This window comes from Rosa rugosa, chromosome 4 (assembly GCF_958449725.1).
Source record: "Rosa rugosa chromosome 4, drRosRugo1.1, whole genome shotgun sequence".
In the NCBI taxonomy this organism is placed as follows: domain Eukaryota; kingdom Viridiplantae; phylum Streptophyta; class Magnoliopsida; order Rosales; family Rosaceae; genus Rosa; species Rosa rugosa.
The window spans coordinates 19,004,155-19,018,937 of NC_084823.1; the positions used below are offsets into that span (position 1 = coordinate 19,004,155).

Below are 14,783 nucleotides of genomic sequence, written 5' to 3' on the forward strand. Positions count from 1 at the left end.
GACCCGACGTTATTAATAACTTTTTTCTTATTAGGCATTTTGTCTCATCCACACATTATTCTTCTCCTCCGCGCGTCAAAGTTCTCATTCTTATTTTTTTCAAGAACAAGAAGAAATCTCAAACCTACTCACTCAATAAGGCCATGGCTTCCTTTAAAAAAAAAAAAAATAAGGCCATGGCTCATGGCATATGTTGAGCCACGCCACGTTCATGCCACACCAACGGCAAGGGCCTCAAGTAGTTGTTCAAAGCCGTTGATTTGTGCAGATGAGCTTGGTCCGCCTGGTACTTCCGAATCTGTTCTCCCTGAGCTCGGTTTCCAGCATCGGCCTCGATATATAAAGGTGAAAGAAGTATAGTCTTGCTACGAAGCAGGGGATAGTACCCAGGGGAATGTGCCGTTGTCGGAGATGAGCAACTGGGAACAACAACTGGGTCAGGTAATTTTTTAAAGAATTTACTGGATGGTTTCCTGATATACATGTTGGTTTTGGTTAAAATTAAGAGCTGCACATACCAAACGTACGATTGCATGAGCAAAGAAAGTTGACAACAGTGCCCCGTCAATTGAACAGCCACCAACGCTTTCTCACCAAAAAATTATCTCGACCGATGATAGGGCCCGTTTTCCAAATCATCTTGCATTGTCCCTCATTTTTCTTTTTTGCCCGAAAACCCAGTAAACAGCCCGAAAAATTTCGGTCTATGTTTTATTCGGTTATTCATTGAATAACACGATTTGGGCCTAGCCCGAAAAGTTCGACCTCAGTCCTGGAGTCAATAAATTTACATATGGGCGTGGCCAGTACCGAGCCTTACTTTCTACAGGATATTCGAGCTTCAATTCTACCAAAACAAAAACTACACAAAATCAGGTCAAGTTTTACAATTGAAAGACGAAGAGTAGCTTCCAGGTGGGGAAAGAGACATACATACTCGGACATGGATCTGCATCTGCCTTATGACATCATATGGAGAGTGACAAATTAGGACTTTAGGAGTGGCGATGACACCAATGTAAAACATGTATAGAAGAAATAAGTTAGCTAATTATCAGATCCCATCACTGAATTTGAGAGTCTTATACAATGCATTAGAGTTTTTACTATACTAGGTCAAGCAAATTTTCGAAGGAAGGTAAGTAACCGGATATATATTGGGTAAACAAATTCTTCATATATAGAAGGGTAACTAACTGAAGCTAATGGGAAAATTATATAATACATACTCGTATGTACGTCATACACACATTTACAAATGTGACAACAGATTGTTGTCATAGTGATAACGTACGTGAGTCCTATTTTGTGTAATCTTATTTCTATTACTAGTAATTACACTACCTACGACCTTCTTACAAGCTTTTGAACAAATTCATTGTCAATCTTGTAATTTTAGTTTAATTATATGTAAATAATGTAAATGAATATAGTAAATTTGTTCTCAATGTTGTAATTTTGATTCATATAAATTATAATTTTTGTTCAAGTATATGTAAATTGAGTGTAGGGTAAGTACCACAATACCATAACTTGTCTCAAGATAAGAAATGAACTTTGCAATACCATAAATTCGTGAGGATTAATATACGTTACATCTTTTTCTGTTTGAGTTCTATAAGAAATGAACTTTGCAAAGTTACAAGCACGCCATGCGTGGTTTAAATGCTTTAAGCATGAAAAGTGGATTTTGAGAATCCAAAAATAGATTTGTGTCAAGATCTCACAATATCTCTTATTTATGAGTGCTGGCCATAACGATCCAAATCTATACACATTTTGTGGATACACGCATGACTATAAGGCCCCGTTTGTTAGTCAGGAAATCAAATCTGGAATGTGAAATAGTTTCTCATTCCATTAAATTGTCGTGTTTGGTTAAGTCATAAGTCTGGAAATGAAAGTAAAATAAATGAGTTGACCGGAGTTCAATTCCATAAAAGAGGCAGAATAGAAATACCATCTAGGCCTCGTTTGGTTCACGGAAAGGAAAGTAATTCTTTTGTCTTTCCCATGGGAAGGGAAATGAAATTTCCCAACAACTTTCCATTCCGATGTTTGGTAACGTAAGGAAAGTTATCAGGAAAGTTGTTCAAAATTTGTCAATAATGTAATAAAATAATATGTTGTGAGTAATAAATGCAAGGAAATAAGAGGGGAAAGTGATTCCTTTGAGATTTGGAAGGAACCACTTTCCCCCTTATTTTCCCTTCTTTCAGGAAATGATTTCATTTCCTTTTTCAATTCCTTCATTCAATGGAATTGAAAATTTAATTCGATTGGGCATTATTGGAAAATCATTAACAAATCAATTCTCTCAAACCATTTTCTAATCTCAAGTCTTGAATCCTTCCAAACACCACAAATGGAAATGCTAAATCAATTCCATTCCATCCTTGAAAGGAAAATTAGTACAATTCTTTTTCCCACTGTAACATTCCGGTCAACCAAACGGGGCCTAAAGGGAATAGGATACTACCTAATCCAGCAAAAAAATATTTAGCCACACTCAAATTTAGAAGAAAATCCTTACCAGATTTGAACCCGGCCAGTTTAAGCAGGTGTATATATATGTACGTATGTCCAGGATTGCACACTATCAGAAGAATAGCTAGCAGCTAGCCAGGATTATGGAGTCTCTCTCTAAACACTGCATAGAGCTGAGGAATCGGAGGGGCTGCGAGTGTATCTGTAATTTGTTAAATGGGTTGAAACCAGTGCTGGGAATGCTGTTGGTAAGTGTTTTAGGTGCAGTGTTGAACATATTCTACAAACTGGTCGCTATTGATGGAATGAACTTGAGGGTCTTCGTCGCCTACCGCGTCATCTTGGCCACTGTCTTCTTGGTGCCTCTTGCTCAGGTAGTTGAAAGGTTCGTTTTCTCCGTCTGGTGCCCCCTTTCTTTAAATGTCAGTTTTTTTTTTCCCCAAATTTCTATAGGATGAGTAGTGGCCAACTGGCCATGACGGATTCATTTTAACATCAAAGTCTGATCATTGTAGGCGTTTTCATGATATGTGTGTGTGCTTGTCTTGTCAAAAAAAGCTTAAATTAAATGACTTTAAATTCAAGTATAATTCTAGAAGAAAAGATGACACGTATATTTCATTTATGGATGGTGAGTGGTATTGTCACTCACAATATTGGATTATATCTAGACTTGGCTATTTCCCTCCACAAGATCTGGACAAATAATGGCAAAGAAAAACCATATTTGGGAGGAAATCAAACTGGGCATGCGCGCACTACCTCATGCGCACTACCTAGCAAATAGCAACAGATTCTGAACATACATAATTGGTTACAAAACTATTGGATATATCAAATACTTGGATCTTTGGTTGCTGGGTTTGGTTGTATCTCTTAAAATAGTTGAATGAAATCAGTTAAATGTCTTCTAGTTATATATGTTTTAACTGCTACCATCGTCATGATCCTTTTTAACCATTTGCATGCAGGAACAAAAGACCAAAACTTACGTGGATTATACTACTGCAAGCATTTCTCTGTGGGTTATTTGGGTACGTAGGTTTTTTTCCTGCTAATTACTCGAACTTAATCTGTGTAAAAGGATTGTTGTGAGGAGTGGAGTGCAAATTATAAACGAAAAAGAACATATTAATTGGATGTATTTAATGCAGGGTAATACTGGCTCTAAACCTATACCTGGAGAGCATAGTATTGGTATCTGCTACATTCGCTGCCGCGATGAATAATCTGTTACCCGCCATCACCTTCATAATGGCGGTATGTTTGAGGATGGAGAAATTAGTCATAAGAAGCGTTCCAGGGGCGGCGAAAGTTGTCGGCTCACTGGTCGGGATCGGAGGGGCGATGATCTTCACTCTCTACAAAGGCACAATTATACAAATCTGGTCTACACATCCTCACCTTTTTCATATGAACAAAAACACTTCTTCATCACACGCAAATCACTCTGCCAATCCAGCCTTGGGCTCTGTTTTAGCTGTAGTCAGCTGTTTATGCGCTGCAACTTGGTACATAATTCAGGTACACATAAAGTCATATGTAGCCGTACATCTTCTTCACCTTTTGCATCCCCTGACCCCTGTGTATATTTCTAGTTTTCTGAAGTAATGCATGTACGTGCTCCACTTTCTCACATGTAGAACGATTAATGGTCAAAATCTTCTAGGAAAATGATCACAAGTCTCAATGAGGCCTAAGATTTGTGGCCTCAATCTTTGGTGTCATGTCATGTCACCTACACACATCAACTATTTGTCAAATCATGCTATGTAACTCTTGAGGGTGTGTGTGTGTGGTGGGGTGGTAAGGCTTTGGTCTCATATATAAGAGGTCAGGAGTTCGAGCCCCATCAAAGGTGGGAATGGGGTGGGGTTTTTTTTTTTTCAAAAAAAAAAAAAAAAAATGCTATGTAACTTAGGTGTCATGCCATGTCACCTACACACATCAACTATTTGTCAAATCATGCTATGTAACTCTTGAGGGCGTGTGTGTTTGGTGGGGTGGTAAGACTTTGGTCTCATATATAAGAGGTCAGGAGTTCGAGCTCCATCAAGGGTGGGAATGGGGTGGGGTTTTTTAAAAAAAAAAAAAGAAAAAAAAAAAATGCTATGTAACTCTTGAGAAAAATATCATTTTATCCTTCCAAAATCTAATGACTATGTTATTTTGGCTTTCTAAAAAATATTTTAGTTTTTTTTTTTTGCATTTTTTCTTTTCATTACACTCATGCTTAGATTTCAATAACAATTTTTTTCTCCAATCAAGAATAGAAAAATTTCATGTAATTCAGTCAATGGATTTGCACATATATTCGATCACAATAGATTTGCTTAACACATGTATATGAATTCAACCTTTGTTGGATTCTTGTAAATTTTGAAAAAAATATATAGTGTGAAAAATACATATTCATACGATTATATATATATATATATTCTTTTGTTCATTTTTTCTCTTTATGTAGCTAGGGTTTAAATGTTATATTTGAGTTTATTATTTTTTTGTTTTTTCCCCCATATATTTAGATTGTAGATGATAATTAATGGCTGCTACTAACATGAAATTTTTTCTTACCTCTTAATTTAGACATATGTATTTTCCAAAATCAATTTATTAATGCTAGTTTTTTGGATGAAATTAATCAATGTTTGGAAAGAAAAGTTAATGCCTATTTCTTGACACCTAATTCAATATATTAATACTATTTGGAAAGAAAAGTTATAGGAAAGAATTTAATTAAATTAAGAAAAATATTGGTCATAGAATTTGTAGACATATCTCTTAAATTAATACATAATTAATAGCTTATCTTTTTTTTTTCGTCACCTAATTAAATTCATTATTGTAATTAATTTACCCCCTAATATCTAAAAGGAAGTATAAAATGATAGAGTTGGTGCTGCAATAGTATAATGTGGCAAGATATATTATGTGGAATTAAAAATAAAATTTATATTTGCTTACATGGCATGACACCTAGGATTTGAGGCCACAAATCTTATGCCTCATTGTGGCCACAAATCTTAGGCCTCATTGAGGCCCTATATCATTGCCCAATCTTCTAATCCTTTATCCGCTTTCAAAAATCATTCCTACTAAAAATTAGTTCTATATGGAAACTATTGCCAAAATATTATTCGATCAATTGTGTTTGTCTAGATGATCTGAACAATTTAAATGGTCATACAATTTTCGGTTTGGGTAAGAAAGGAACAATATTTTCAATTGATTTTTTGTAAATACAATCAGTTTGATTGATTTTTGTTAAAACTAGCTTCCCAACTTTATATAAGCTTCCTACATAATGGGGATCTCGGAATAAAAAAGTTTCTTATTAAGGATTTTATTCTTATGTTTATTGCTATTTGAAATGCATGCAGGGTAAAATGAGTAAAACATACCCATGCGTATTGTCGTGCACAGCTCTAGTCTCTGTAATGGCAACAATCCAATCTGTCATTTTGGCCTTATGTATGGAAAGGGACTGGAGTAAATGGAAGTTGGGTTGGAATATTAGACTTCTTGGAGTTGTTTATTCGGTAAGTACATTTGTTTTTTGTTTATTTTTTGTCTATCTATTTCATTATTGGGCTAAATACAGATTACTACCCTGTGGTTTAGGTCCAAAATCAATTCAGTCCCTGTACTTCTAATTTCATTAAAAACACCCCTGCACTTTCAATTTTGATCTAATAGGTCCAATTTGTTAGTTTTCCGACAATTAAGTTATTTAACTTATTAATGTGACTCATATATGGCCTATGTTTTATGATGTGATGTCGAGGTGGTCTGCATAGTCAATTTAGGAGTGAGTCCTACTATTAAAAATAAATAGTTTTTCAACAAATAATCCAACTATAACTTGAACCCATAACAGAATATTAACGAATTGGACCTATTAGATCAAAATTGAAAGTGCAGGAGTGTTTTTGATGAAATTAGAAGTCTAGGGACTGAATTGATTTTGAACCTAAACCACAGGGTACTAACTAGTATTTAGCCCTTCATTATTTCAAAGTAAAAAGTTAAAAAATAAAGAATTGAAAATAAAAACTCAATCAATCCACCCCAACACTTAACATACAACAAACACACATTTCCTACAATCATCAAGTTCCATTCTGATGACTTATGTGGGTTTAATGAATGTGTTACCTGAAGGGAATAGTGAGTTCAGGACTTGCAATGTGCTTGACTTTATGGTGTATGAATATGAGAGGGCCGTTGTTTGTATCAAGTTTTAACCCTGTAACGCTCATAGTCGTAGCCATTTTCGGCTCTTTGCTGCTCCAAGAGAAGTTGTACCTAGGAAGGTATGTATGTATATATATATATATATATATATATATATATATATATATATATATGACGCTACATCTATCACTCTCTTTTCTTTTCTTTTTCCGAAGTAAAATGAAACATTAACAGAAATATGATTTGAGACCAATGTATATGCTTGTCTCTCACCACTGCATTTACTTGTGGTTTGCTTTGTTTTCTGATGGAATGACAGCATACTTGGAGCATCGCTAATTATATGTGGATTATACGTACTATTGTGGGGTAAAAGCAAGGAAATGAAGAAACTGATGAGAGTCGAACCGGTACTTGAAACCCTGCGACCGTCCGAAACTCAAGCCATTGAAATTGTTACTTCAACATCTCCTATAGAGCCGAGCGTTAATACCAGTACTGAGAATGATAATAACAACAACACAAATGATAGTTTAATTGGTAAGTTAATTGCAAGTAAACTCTATATTAGTTTTGGTACATTCTTTACCTTCTCGTTAATTTGATAATAAACTAAAGTAGAACATCACAGACATGCGATGCATAAAGTGTGAGTAATGATTGATAGCTTTGATCACCTTGCTACCGACATATATTTTACAGAGAATTGTTTGCTGTTGTGCAGCTGTTGGACACCATGAACTTGGAAATAGAGATCGACTTCAGACTACGGTGTTAAATCGGACGGACGGCGGCAGCTACCCAATTGGCGATCAAGTTCACAGATAATTAATACAGAAGGAAAAGAAAAAGCAAGAGTTTAGGAAGTAATCAGGAGAGTCTTGCAATTTCGCAAACCATGTAATATACTGTATGGAAATACCAAATTTACATTTGGTTATTTTCTGTGGTTTACTTTAGATGTAAGATTGTCATGTTATGCGTCTCCATGATAATTATTTAGGTACATAAATTAACTGTGGAATCCCTAGTGTTCATTTAGATGTAAGATTATCATGTTATGAGCCTCCATATTGATTAATTAGGTGCGCTTTTCTTAAATTGTGGAGTCATTGTTGGTGTATTGTTGAAATCAAATCTCAATTTCTACTGCGTGCATAGTTGCATAAGCAAATTATTCAATTTGATCCCTGCTTTAGTTTTTCGACTCCTCCGAATAATCACAAGTTAACTCTATTACACGGCATGACTCACGCTAACATACATCAAGATATAAGTAGACATAGATAGTCTTACCGTTGCATGTGTTTGTCTGCTGTCATTTTGGGTTTCAAGTCAAAGTTCTTAATTATTCTTCATTTTGTTCCGTAAAACTGACAACTGATCAACTCAGGTTCCATTCAGGGGCGGATCTGAGTACAAGTTCGGTTGGTTTGAAGCCCACCCAAGATTTCTAAAATATATTTCTGAGTATATGTAATATAAACATATTTCAAGATTTTGCACTCTTGGTACTTCTTTTAATTTGTACCAAGCCCCCCCAAGTTTGAATCTTGCTATTGATGTTCTTCTAGTTCTTTTTTTCTTCTAATTACTTCCTATTTTCTTCTAGATTTTTTTTTCTTTTATTTCTCCCAATGCATACTGAGCTCCAAGCTAGTTAGACATTGGGCCTCTCTTGTGTGTGACTTTGATCTATTCAGTCCTTACTGTATTAGTTTCACTATAATATTATTTTGAGTTAAACATCAATAACTACAAAATGACACTATTATTTACCAATAGCAGACTCCAAAACCAATAGCCTATGCGGCCAACAATTGTACGTAATGGGCTGTTAGCCCATCGTAAAGAAAGAACACTCAAATATTAAAAAAATTACAGAAAAGTAACAGAATTGGTTAGTATAACTCATCTGTATAAATTCTCTCCCTCTGCTAGGGCTTTTGCGATAATTGGTTGCCTCCGTCCGACGGCGCGTCCATGGATGCTGTCGTCGGACGGGATCTGTTGCTAGGTGATCGGGGCTTCTCAGACTGGGGTGGCCTCACTTTGGATCGGATGGATTGGTGGTTAGTGGTAGAGGAGTTCGGAGCCGCCGGGAGGTTTTGCTTCAGTTCTTGCAGGTCGGCGGCTAGGATCCGATTTGTTGGCGCTGGGTTGGCCAGGCTCGAGTTAGCTGGTCGATCACTGCTGGTTGGATGGAACTCACCCAGATCCGATCTGGTTTGGGTGATCGTCGGGATTGGAGGGCGGACCGTGGAGCACTGGCTGTGGAGCGGCGCGGTTGGGGTGAGCTGACGATGGAGCAACTGGAGGGGTGGCCTGATGAAGGTGGCGATCGGACTGGTGGTGCGCCAACGGTGGCGATCCGTCAAGGGTAGTGGCGCAACAGGGAGGGGTCTGGGCGTTGGTCTGTGCAGGACTTGGGCTGGGCCTTGCTTGGTGGCTGTGATTCCTATTCCTTAGGCTGATGCTTGGGTTTGGGCTCATTTTTTGGGCTCTGCTCCTGCTGGTTTTTTCTTTATTGTTGTTAGTTATTTATGTTATTTAGTTGTTTTGCCCTATTTGCGAGCAATAAGTCCCTACAATAGTTTTGTAGGGCTAGTCGGGCTATGTGATTGTGTGTGCACTCAAAGTGTCTTATCTGCTCTAGGTCGGTGGCGAGTTCCTTGCTTCGTCAAATGGTCGTTACCGCCTAGTGGCAGGGTGAAGCTAAGTGTTGTCGGATTTATCCGCCGGCGGCAACATAGTAGGAAAGCTGGGTTTATGGTAATTATGCTACGTTGTAATCGGGTTACATATCGAGTTATCTTTCCGTTATGTCACTGCTATGTCAAAGCAAATGGAGTAGCCAGTAGAGCACTCTTTGCTAGTTGGTGCTTGTTAGAATACATGTCTTATGTAGAGATTCCTGATATTATTTTGGGAAATACTCTAGCTGTTTTTTGTTATCAGGGGTTTAGGCTTAATGTCCCCCCCCTTGTATTCGACAGTTTCATTAATCAAGGCTTGAGGGCAGCCGCACCAACCCTTTATTCAAAAAAAAAAAAATTACGAAACATGCCTCCAATACTCAAATAAGCCATTTCTCCCAAAATCAAAACTGTTCCAAAATCAAAATCCTCTCTAAATCGACATCTAGAGCTCCGGCAAAGCTAGGGTAGGACCCCAATGGCGAAGCAAGAGTGCGACCCAGGCGGCGAAGCAAGGGCGCAACACCGGTAGCAAAGGAAGGGCGCGACCCCAGCGGCGAAGCAAGGGAGCGACCCTGGCGGCAAAGCAAGGGCCAACACCGGCGGCGAGGCTTCTGGGAAGCTAGGGTTTGAAGGTCAATAGAGAAACTTGTAGTTATTGAAGGTCAGTAGCTATAGCCTGATTTTTGTGCTATACATTCAACACTGTCGAAATTTGATTATGCTTAGTAGCTTTAGCTGAGAAATTTTGGTTGAGAAATTCTGAGGGTCAGTACCTTCAGCCTCGTGTTGTCACAGTCTCTCCCTCAGGTAAATGATTTTGGTTGAGAAATTTTGATTATTCTCAATGGTTGAGAAATTCTGAGGGTTAGTAGCTTTAACAAAGAAATTAACATTTAGGCTATTGAGGGTCAGTAAACCTATGTGTATTGCAACCTCATTTTTATGTATAGCTAGGTGGCAAAAATTGATGTTATGTGACTTATAATAGTACAAAATTAATTGTCTGAGCGTATTGACAGTTAGTAGCATTAAAATGCTGCAATATGTGCAATTTATGATTAGTAAGAGTCAATAGCATTAAGATTCTGCAATATGTGCAATCTATGATTATATGGACCCTCTAAAGATCATTAGCTTTAGTTTCTAAGGGTCAGTAGCTTTAGCTGATTTTTCTTTGTCCTGATGGAAAATGATGAGTTCTGTGACCAACAATAGTGCAAAATGAATTGTACGAGCTTCAGTTTATGAGGGTCAGTAGCCTTAGCTTCATGATTTCACTAACCCTATGTTTATTGCAAGCTCATTTTTTGTTTATTTATGAGGGTCAGTAGCTTTAGCTGATTTTATTTGTATTGCAACCTCATTTTTATGTTTACTTTATGGGAAAGTCATTGCAATTATGTCTAACTATAGGCTCTGTGGATATTTGATCTTATTATTGTTGTTAGTCGATCTTTATTTTCTGCTGGAAATTCTGGTCATTGATTTGTTGCAACTGTGAGTATTTTTTGATTAGGTCTTTTGCATTCCTATAAGCTATAATAGTTTTTTAATCAAATTGGGGGTCAGTACACTATTAAGGGTCAGTATACTACTGAGCGTCAATACTCATATATTTGCATTTGTCATATACACAGATTAATAGCAAATGGCAAAGAGGAAGGCTGCTGCAATAGACAACGAGGATATACCGATTGAAGAACATGCCGACTGAAGAACATGAGAAGAACCATGGTGGAGAGATTTCTTCACCATGACGAGAGCTGGGATTCGAAAGCAACTTGTATTCGAAAGTAGGTGATAATTGAAGGCAAGCAAAGACCATATTCTTTATCATTTTTGTAGTTTGATAATGGAGCATATATATCCTAAACTATATACAACAAGTTGCTAACCAAAAAGTCAATGATAGAAGTGTTTAGGCAGACAATGTGCTACAAATTGAAAATGAAATCAAATAGAGCCTCAAGCATGAAGAAATCCTGCTGGAGAAACTTCTTCACCATGAGAAGAGATGAAATTCAAAGCAACTTGTATGTGAAAGCAGCAAAACCAGAGATATAGTGTTCAAGTTTCATATTGTAATATGTATAAATAGTTTTTGAGATTATTATATAAATGAGTTTCTCAGAAAAACAAAGATGGAATGTAGAAATATTATTTCTCTGTTTCTTTGTATATTTCACAACTTGAAAAAAAAATACTTTTTTTTACGGTAATAAAGTAGATTTTAACCAGAGGAATATGTTCTTCAAGTTTAATGACACATTTGGAAAATCCTAAATAGGTTCTTCAAGTCCATATATGTAGAAAATGTCACAGAATACTCATTCATGAATAACTTGTACTAAAAAAGAAACAATAGCATCGAAAGATAATTATTCATAATGCTACTGACATTCAGCACTGTTAATACACATTATCCAAACTACAGGAGCAGTTTTGTAATTTACTTGTTAACATAAATAATTTAAAAATGGAAGGAATCTGACCGCAAGGGATTTGACCTTGCGCATGGGACTTGCGTACTACCGCAGGGGAATTCAAGTAAAACAGGCCTGCTGATGGTAATTTTAACCCAAAATGTGTAGATAGTGGTAATTTACTATAATATTTCCAACCTCTTTTCTCTCTTTATTCAATACGGAAAAAAAATAATTAATTATTTTCTAGTAGAGTCTATTTGGCATTCAACTTAGTACTAGAGGTAGTGTTTTTGGGAGAGAAGCAGCTACTCAAGACTCTTAAGGCTCTCTATTTTAAGATAATGGCTCTCCGCCTCGCATCCCGTTTCCTCCCAAACCCTAGCCGTCATGGCCAAGGGCTGCATCTATGGCGCTTGGCGCCGACGCCAAGCCATGTTCTCTCGGTCTCAAGCCGTCACCTGCCGGCAAACCAAGATCCTCTGTGGTCGACAAATCCTCAACCACGACCCCCCTTCATGGAGGAGATCTACAAGATCTCCCCTTCCAAGGTGGCGCACCGAATGGAAACCGGAATGGGTGATAGATTGGCCGCCGAGGAGCTGGTAGAGAGGCCAATGTAGATGAAGGTGAATCGGCCCGATCGCGCAGAGGACGACTCAAGGTATGGTTTGTGATTAACGTTGACTGGTGGCTGAAGCCGGCAATTCAAGCCGGAGGTGGTCTGTGGCAAAGCCTAGTTTCTAGAATTGCAAATCGATGCGCCAGACTGGTTTTGCAGGAGGCAATCTACCTGGGCCGGCGAAGGATGGGTGAAGAGTCATGGCAGCAACGCAAGGCTTGGAGTAGGGCAGTCGGAATTGATGGATGCCGAAATGAGGGGGCGACGAGGGACAACGCGGAGGCTGGTATCGCAGCGGAGGTGGGACTAGAACCTGGGATTTCCGTGGAAGCTAGAAGTCCATTTCTGATTTGGGTGCCCAAATCAGTTTGGAGGCCCAACTCAGTTTGGGTGTCCGAAACCCTTTGGGTGCCTAAACATTGGTGCGGTCTTAAGCTCAATTTTGATTTAGGGCTCAAAGATTGGGAATCTGGCTCTATAGGGTATCAGATTTGAGACCCAAGAGGAACAACAGAGTTATCACCATTATGTTCTTTTTGTTCTTTATGTTATATGTGGTTCTGCATATTATGTTTATGTATCATAGTGCAGTAGACTTACTAGAAATAAGTGAGCATTGGATGTTTAATGAGTGGTCTATTCCTATGTACCACCGTGGTACCACCACAACTTCTTGTCTGTTTTTAAATGGCAGCGGAAGGGTATGTGTTTGAACCAATATTTAGTAAGCCTCACGTGGCAGATAGGTGGGCCCGACCCACAAAACATAATGAATATCCGCGGCTAATTAACCGCGGCACATTAAAGATTTACAAAGTTGATTCTCAATTAGCTGCGGCACATTAAATGTTTATTGTCAAATTTATGACCGAAGATAACGTGTGCAGAGAATCGTTATTAGATCGGGAAGACCAAACGAATCACAAGGCGTAATGAAGGATCGCGGACCCACAAGTCGTAATGAATGACCGCGGCTAATTGATTGATTGTCAGGAGAAACTTTACCAAAGTTTGGGGCAATTAACTTGAATGAGCATCAGGAGGTGTTATTGTCAATCATCAGTTACAAGACCTGATTGATTGCTCATGAAAGAATCAATCATTGATAACGTCAAAAATATCACAAACATGAATATTGCTGAGATTGCTTCTTTTTCTTCATTCAGTAGTTTAGCTTCACTATAAAAAGGACCATAGGTTTCATTGTTAGAGGTCCTCGACCAAACGCTCTACGCGATTACACAAATTTTATCTCAATACATTTCAATATTTCTGCAACACTTATCAATCTTCACGTGTTTATCTTATTGCTTTCTTTACTGGTATTTATCTTTCCTGCACTTTACTTTGTTGCTCTTTACATTCAAGCAGTTTATCTTCCTGCACTTTATTTGCTGCACCTTTACATTCCTGCACTTTACTTTGTCTTTACTTGCACTTTTATTTTGTGTTGTTTACTTTACGTTATTTACTTTATACAAAAACGAAATCACAAAAAGAATCATCATCACTTCACTTTCACCTCAATCACCGAGTTACACAGCACGAAGACTGCGGCTAGTTAAGGCCGATCCGTGCTAAAGTCCTTCCATTCAAGGCAGAGAGAACCCCGCGGCCGAGATTGATCCTTCCTCGGCCCACAATCAACTGATCAGAAGTCAGATCGACGCAAGATCTATAAAAAGAACAAAACCTCGCTCGGCCTACTGGCCGCGAGTTGGCACGCCCGCTCACACGTCACCACTCCAGAAGGACACGTGTAAGCCAAAGAAGCCCTCGGCCTAGTGACACGCGCCCGAGACGATTTTTGAGCGAACATCTTTTGGCACGCCCAGTGGGACACTAATGTTTTAGGCGTATTTACAATGAGTTTCTCTGAGCCGAATTCAAACGGCTCAAGTTCAATATATGGTGTCAATGGGAGGTACAGTTATGCTGCGTGCAAAAGTTTTGTTGATTTCAATAGCCACGCCGCATGGAATTTACAAACACCCAAAACGCAACCTCAATATTGTTGCATTTTTGACAAGGAGGTTGATTTTCCTCCAGATGGTGAGCCCAAATTTAATTTCGACATTGAGCCTATTGATGATATATATGAAGAAGATGAGCCAATTCATGGCTTTGATCTACTCAGAGGGCTAAAGCACCATCAAGAGGTTGATTATTTAAGTGAGGAGATTGTACACTTTGACATGGTTGTCAGTAATAAAGCCAACTTAGAAAAATCACAATCGGCTAAATTTGAAGTAGAAGCCGAAGTTGGTAATTCAAGTACATATGCAGAGCTTGAAAATTCAGCCTACATAATAGCCAGAGAACAAGAACCTACTACATGGGGTTTACGTTTAATGC

The 14,783-nt window shown here is 38.1% G+C and overlaps 1 protein-coding gene across 2 annotated transcripts; it reads left to right on the forward strand.

Annotated features, from left to right (window-relative positions):
- Nucleotides 1–338: 338 nt before the first annotated feature.
- LOC133742144 (WAT1-related protein At1g68170-like) lies at nucleotides 339–7,787 on the forward strand. 2 transcript variants are annotated; one of them, XM_062169827.1, is made up of 8 exons: nucleotides 339–441; nucleotides 2,588–2,872; nucleotides 3,459–3,521; nucleotides 3,642–4,011; nucleotides 5,871–6,029; nucleotides 6,652–6,803; nucleotides 7,004–7,224; nucleotides 7,409–7,787. In XM_062169827.1, the coding sequence occupies exons 2-8, from the start codon at nucleotides 2,631–2,633 to the stop codon at nucleotides 7,510–7,512; spliced, it is 1,311 nt and encodes a 436-aa protein (XP_062025811.1). In that variant the 5' UTR covers nucleotides 339–441; nucleotides 2,588–2,630; the 3' UTR covers nucleotides 7,513–7,787. The 2 variants fall into 2 exon arrangements, with proteins under 2 accessions (XP_062025811.1, XP_062025810.1); XM_062169826.1 differs by lacking the exon at nucleotides 339–441 and having other exon boundaries at nucleotides 2,286–2,872.
- The last annotated feature ends 6,996 nt before the right edge of the window (nucleotides 7,788–14,783 follow it).